Source organism: Coregonus clupeaformis, chromosome 27 (genome assembly GCF_020615455.1).
Source record: "Coregonus clupeaformis isolate EN_2021a chromosome 27, ASM2061545v1, whole genome shotgun sequence".
In the NCBI taxonomy this organism is placed as follows: Eukaryota; Metazoa; Chordata; class Actinopteri; order Salmoniformes; family Salmonidae; genus Coregonus; species Coregonus clupeaformis.
Genome location: NC_059218.1, coordinates 46,839,412 through 46,846,107, shown reverse-complemented (window position 1 = coordinate 46,846,107; position 6,696 = coordinate 46,839,412). Strand labels below are relative to the sequence as shown.

At 45.9% G+C, this 6,696-nt stretch overlaps 2 protein-coding genes across 2 annotated transcripts in view; one reads left to right on the top strand and one right to left on the bottom strand.

Moving 5' to 3' along the window:
- The window catches only part of fryb (furry homolog b (Drosophila)), a 154,312-nt gene extending 151,741 nt beyond the window's left edge, over positions 1 to 2,571 (top strand). The window contains exon 63 of the mRNA XM_045208247.1: positions 1 to 2,571. This exon is cut by the window's left edge and continues 1,085 nt beyond it. The gene's annotated coding sequence lies outside the window, so the exon portion shown is untranslated.
- Positions 2,572 to 2,893: 322 nt separating this feature from the next.
- zar1l (zygote arrest 1-like) lies at positions 2,894 to 5,163 on the bottom strand. Its single transcript, XM_041850272.2, has 4 exons — positions 4,475 to 5,163; positions 4,139 to 4,231; positions 3,822 to 3,896; positions 2,894 to 3,650 (listed from the first exon to the last, which is right to left on the bottom strand). Exons 1-4 carry the CDS (start codon positions 5,141 to 5,143, stop codon positions 3,507 to 3,509), a joined length of 981 nt encoding a protein of 326 aa, XP_041706206.2. The 5' UTR covers positions 5,144 to 5,163; the 3' UTR covers positions 2,894 to 3,506.
- Between the last annotated feature and the right edge of the window lie 1,533 nt (positions 5,164 to 6,696).

Sequence of the window (6,696 nt, the reverse complement as noted above, 5' to 3'; positions counted from 1 at the left end):
CTGAGGGTCAATATACCTGATACCTGATTGACTCACCTGATGATGCTGACCACACCTGAAGATCTCAACCACACCTGAAGATCTCAACCACACCTGATGATGCTGACCCCACCTGAAGAGCTCAACCACACCTGATGATGCTGACCCCACCTGAAGAGCTCAACCACACCTGATGATGCTGACCCCTCCTGAAGAGCTCAACCACACCTGATGATGCTGACCCCACCTGAAGAGCTCAACCACACCTGATGATGCTGACCACACCTGAAGATCTCAACCACACCTGATGATGCTGACCCCACCTGAAGAGCTCAACCACACCTGATGATGCTGACCCCACCTGAAGAGCTCAACCACACCTGATGATGCTGACCCCTCCTGAAGAGCTCAACCACACCTGATGATGCTGACCCCACCTGAAGAGCTCAACCACACCTGATGATGCTGACCACACCTGAAGATCTCAACCACACCTGATGATGCTGACCCCACCTGATGATGCTGACCACACCTGATGATCTCAACTACACCTGAAGATCTCAACCACACCTGATGATGCTGACCACACCTGAAGATCTCAACCACACCTGATGATGCTGACCCCACCCGATGATGCTGACCACACCTGATGATCTCAACCACACCTGAAGATCTCAACCACACCTGATGATGCTGACCACACCTGAAGAGCTCAACCACACCTGATGATGCTGACCCCACCTGAAGATCTCAACCACACCTGATGATGCTGACCACACCTGAAGATCTCAACCACACCTGATGATGCTGACCACACCTGAAGATCTCAACACACCTGATGATGCTGACCACACCTGAAGATCTCAACACACCTGATGATGCTGACCACACCTGATGATGCTGACCACACCTGATGATGCTGACCCCACCTGTGGATTAAAAGACCTAAGTACCCGAGGGACCAAAGGACAATACCTGAAACACCTGATGAACCTGAGGATTTACCTGACCTGAAATCAGACTCAACCTGTCAATGAAAATACCTGATCTCAGTGAAACCTTAGGATTGACTTACCTGATCGTAGTTACACGTTATAATCATGTGACCTTCTCCCAGCCATACCTCAGAATTGACACACCTGTGGAGTACCCACACCGGAACCTGATCCCAGGCAGCAATAACAAAAAAATCTGCTGAAGAAACTGTTTGAATTAGAATTAACAAACCTGATCTTGATGACAGCTGACCAAGACCTCAACCGGGAGAGACCTGGGGATGATCAAACCGTGAGCTGAAGATTAGAATACCTGGTCTCAGCATTAGCTAGTCCTACCTGGGGAAGACAAGATGGGTACGACATGACCCTGACGAAGGAAGTATCTACCTGTTACCACCAGGTAACCCGGGGAACCTCTACCTTACTGGGTGAATGTCCCAGAGTCACGGCTTCTATTGCACTAACATGGGCTTCTGAGAGGAGGAGCCGTTACTACTACTGAGGGAGAAATTCAATCATGCTGTATATCTGTGAGAGAGGGAGATAAGAGGCCAAGGACTGGAAGGTTATATCTCTCACCACGTGTGTATCTACTGTTTAAAGAGTTTATTTAGGGGAGAACGTGCAATGCATGACCTAGCTGAATGCTGTATTCTAGAATCTACTGGTCTGTTCCAGAATCCCTGGCCTCTAGTTAGCATTGGTTACCTGGACGATGTTTAGTTCTACAACTGACAGAAGGGAGCATTCACGATAAAGACTGTTAGGATCCGTCTGCATCGCGGCCCTCCCCCTTCCACACGGAGCTGCATTGTGTGCAGACAGGATGCAGACCAGTATTCGTGTGTTTAATCCCTTTGCCTGGTTTTGAACCTGAAAGCTTCTTGTGTACTAGTGAACCAGCTCCTCAGACTACTGTAGTACACCCATACATTGTTGTAGCATATCGAACAAATTGTGGGCCTACGTATATACACACACTTGTTACCGTGACCATCCTATATTGTGATGTGTGCGTGTACACACATTAAACACTGAAATACTCCCATAGTCCACTGTAACGTGGACGTGTGTGCTGACATTCACTTGTTTCATGTTCAAAACTAAACATGTTGAGCTACTGTTCAAATAACTGCTGGGCCCTGCTCCAATACTTTTAAGTCCTTAACTTCCATCCTTTCAAGGAATCATTAAGGGTGGGTAGGTCTAAGCAAAAGGTTCAAATACAGAGGTTTGATATATTTAGTGAAGCGGCCAAGGAAGGATGCATTTTTTTTTTTTTTTTAATAACTGTAACAGGGCCATGGGTACTTCCTGTGGTGGTTAGTCACTTGTGATTTTACTTTCGAGTTGTCAGTCTTTAGGCTTATTTATACCCGATTAAGAGCTAACCTACTCCTTACCAGCTTTATCAATTTCTCATGTTCCTTCAATTCAAACCAATTTTAACTGCCATGCATGTATATTGTATGTAATTTTAGAAATGTATTCATAAGATTAATATTTTAGCTGAAAGACACATTTGTATGAGGTACAAAAGGTTTGTGTGCGAGAAGTGTGCATCCAAAAGAAACTGCACTTAAGCATTGTGGTGGAAAAAAAGAGTTCACTTTGTAAATAGTTTTACAGCTTTGTGACGTCGTTGAGTTGATGCCAAGTACAAGTCTCAAAATAAAGACCCCAAAATAATTTCACGTTGTGCGCTTTTGGTGCACTGCCGTTGACAGGAATAAATATTCGTACAGTTTACGGTTGTCTGTCCTTATTGCCCTTTTAAAGAGGAAGTCCAAACAGCCAGGTTGCACCAGTAAATTAGGATATCAGCTCTATATATACACACACACGACTTATAGCAGAGTGCATTGAGGATCTAGTTCATGCACACAGCAAAATGAGCAAATCCATGAAAAAAAAGGTTAATGCTGCAATAAGTTTATTTCATTTTTACAAAAATTGATTCACTCAGTTGATCATGGTGGAAAGGGTATAAAAGTTGTGGCAGGACATTTAAGACATGACCTTGGCAGGTTAGAAACAAGTTGATTACCACCCCCTTGCCAGATAGGTGTCACCTCCCTAACAACCGTGGATAGGATTGGAGGAAGGTTGACCTGACCCTAGGTCTGTAGTTAGGGTAAACATTTACTTCCGTGGCATAGTGTTGTTTATCCTGCCATGTGGGAACGCTCAGAGTAGGATACTGTGGCCCTAGATACTGGTCTAAGGTCAGGTTGTGCATCACTCCAAAAGGGTAAGTTTAGAACTGGTAGTTCCCCAAAACACAGATCTAGGATCTGATTACAGCAATGTTTCACAATCCTGGGGACCCAAAGGGGTGCAGTCAGGTGTTAGAGCAAAGGCAAATAGGTGCACCCCTTTAGGTCCAGGATTAGAAAACTGGTTTACAGCCATCTTCTTCTAACCACTGATCCAAGTTCAGATACATCCACCAAAAAGTTAAGGACGGTTAGCGATGGGCTAAATCTGATCCTAGATCTGTGGTTAGGCCTGTAGCAGGGATGGTTCAGTTCAGACAATGTATTTGTAGCTGTAGGTAGTGTCACAGGAAATCCTCTTTCCCCGGCAACGGCCACACAGGTCCTGTCTATGAGGCCTCTTCATGTCAATGTGCCTCTCCTTCTGCTCACAGCAGCACCGGGTCTGGGAACACACCTGAGGGGCACAGGAGACCAGGGAGGATATCATTAGAGCAACATTGACCTCTGCTGGTGAAGAGGGGGGGGGTTAGACATGTCAGTTCACCTGTATCCATAACACAAGACAATGAAAGTAAAAAAAGACATGACATCTTGAAAGTTTAATTGTTTTAGCGCATGACATCACCTTGCACTGGATAGACTCCACTCTGTAGGGGTTGAACCCCACCTGGCACTTACGGCAGAGCTGCTTGAAGTACACCTGAGATCAGAGGGGTGACAACCACGTGAAGGGGAGGATAAAAACATGTCATTCATCAAACTTAGAAAGTATTTGAAGAAATGACAGCCAGAAATAGGCAGTGGACAGTGTTACTGTCAACTCAGGCTTGTCAGATGGGTAAAGAACGAAAGGATGGAAGCAGCGCTCATGAAGGCCTACTGACCATAATCTTAAAACTAATATTTCTCATTTGGCAGAGATACAGTGGTTGTCAGCGTTACCTTACTACTTCCAGAGATGCACCACACATAGGCACTCTCCCACCGGACGTTACACTGGCTGCAGTGAAAAAACCCATACTTCTGCTCCAGAAACTACAGAGGGGGAAAGTTAATCAATTAAATCGAAATCTCTAAAACATGCAACATCCTATGCAGGATGACTGGCACTTCAAGTAGGCTTGTGCATAAAAGGGCATATTGGTGACAAATTGGACGCATTGTAGATAGAACTACACAGTACGAAATAAGGTATTCCTCAATTCATGTTCAAGAACTCTACAGAATCGATTCTAAAATTCTTATTCTCCCCTCGTATAACATCCGGGAATGACTGACCTGAAAGTTGAACCCTTTGGGCATCTGGTGGAGGGGTTTCCTGACATCCGCACGCGGGTTTTCCGGTCTACCCTTGTCCTCCGTGGTGTTCTGCTCGGTAGCGTCGGCCTCGCCATCCTCGTCACTACCCCCGTTGCCGTCCCCCTCTCCTCCCTCACAACACGCGCTGTCATCCTGTGTTGTCACCGGCAGCGCGAAGAACCGGCGATCAAACACCGGAGAGTAGATAGCGAGGGGTCGCGAGAAGCGCACGTTGTTTACCGGAGTGCTCGGCAACGCTTTCCCGTCCAGAGAAGACACCGCTGAGGGACTCTGTTGGCACTTCACAGGCGACTTCGAAAATTTCCTCTCCCGGTAAAACAGCGTCTTGGGTCCTAGGGAACACTGGACCATCGCGTCGACCTGGGCGTTGACCTGAACCCCGAACTCCTTGGTGTTGGCCTTCCGGAGACGAGGGGTAAGGTTGGGGTTCACCTGAGACAGGATGGCCTTCAGCTGGGCCCGCTTACACACGTCAAGGTAGTCCAGCGCTTCCGGAGGCACGTAGATGCTCCCCTTACCCCAGGTGTGAGGCTTGAACTTCGGGTTGCCATGGAGGATAGGCGCCATCATGGGACCGCAGCCTGGATAGCCATTAAAGTTGAACGGAGAAAACATAAACCCCTCCATCGTGTATAGAAGACAAAGGGCGTCTGCTGTGCTTTATATGTGCACGTCCGTCCTCCAGTCAAGACGTCACCCACAGCGCTAATTGGGCCAGACATGTTGGATGATTAGCCGGTCAAGTGAGGACAGGTGTGTGCACTGGGAACCGCGCTTAGTGAGGGGACGCTCAGGCCCTGTTTGAATATTTCCAGTGTATCCTCCCTTTAGTCCTTGCTTCCTTCCCTCGTCCCTTCTTTCCTTCCTTCCGCACTCTCTTATTTCCTTTCTGTATTCCATCCATTCTTACATTCCGTTATTTTTCCTTCCTTCATTATTTGGGACAGTTAATGATCTAACATGTTTTGACTGTGAAGTGGAAAATGACATCTACGGTAAACTCAGACCGTAAACGCTAGTGATGCGTCGTTCGCGAACGAACAGCTCTTTTTGGTGAACGTCGGGAGCCGAATCGCATCGGTGAAAGAGCCGTTTATTTGGCTCCCTGATTTACATACTGCTACTATTTTATATTTATTATTTTTTATTTAACCTTTATTTAACTAGGCAAGTCAGTTAAGATCAAATTATTATTTACAATGACGGCCTACCCCGGCCAAACCCGGACGAGGCTGGGCCAATTACTACTGCTTTTTGAGCTCAAAACAACGTTTTTACTGCAGATACTTAAAATAAATAATTATCTAAAGAGGATGAATCCTCACTGCAGAACCAATAACTAATGGGGAGAGCGCATCAATCTGGTGCATGCTGATTTTTTTCAGGGGGTAAAAAAAATAAGTAATTTTTTTGCAGGCCATCTAATTTGGCCATGTAAAAATGTATTTGAACGCGCATTTCACTATGAGATAATGGTAGCCTACTTTTTGGGGTTTACATGGGAGATTTTAACTTTTTTCATGGTTCTAGGTCGATTTTTAAGCCTTTTGAATTAAGAGCCGTTTGTGAGCCAAATAGGCTGGCTCTTTTACGGGAACAGAGCCAAATGAGCCGGCTCACCGAAAATACTCGGAATGCCCAACTAGTGAACGCTGTGCTAGATTTTTGGCAGCATTTCATTAATCTAAAGAAGTTTCCCCTCCTTCTGTTTCCTTTCCTTAATCTGCACTGGCCTGAAATAATTTGCTAAAAGTGACAAATAGCTATTTCATGGCACCTAATCTCATGAAATACAGAAGGGCTATACAGTATTTACTTGCATGTAATCAGCATCGACATTAGACTGATATAATACCAGAACTGTTATGACGGTTTGGTTGGAGACAGCAGCTGGCAATGAATTATTGGGTTAACCTACAAGGACATGGGGTGTCTCATCCTGCGATAGGGATTTTACAGGCATGCTGGGAACATGAGAGAAGACGGGAGCTTTGGGTGGATGGGTAATACCCAGGCGAAGGAGATGGGACTGTATGGAAGGGAGTTTAGTCCAACGGTAGTTATTCCTGTAAATCCACCATGGCTACTCCCGCCTCCAGTAGTTGAGCTAGAAATGTTGGAGAGACTACAGAAAGATAGGGAGGGTGTTGATCCAGCTGGTTTCTTTAAGAGACGTCTGA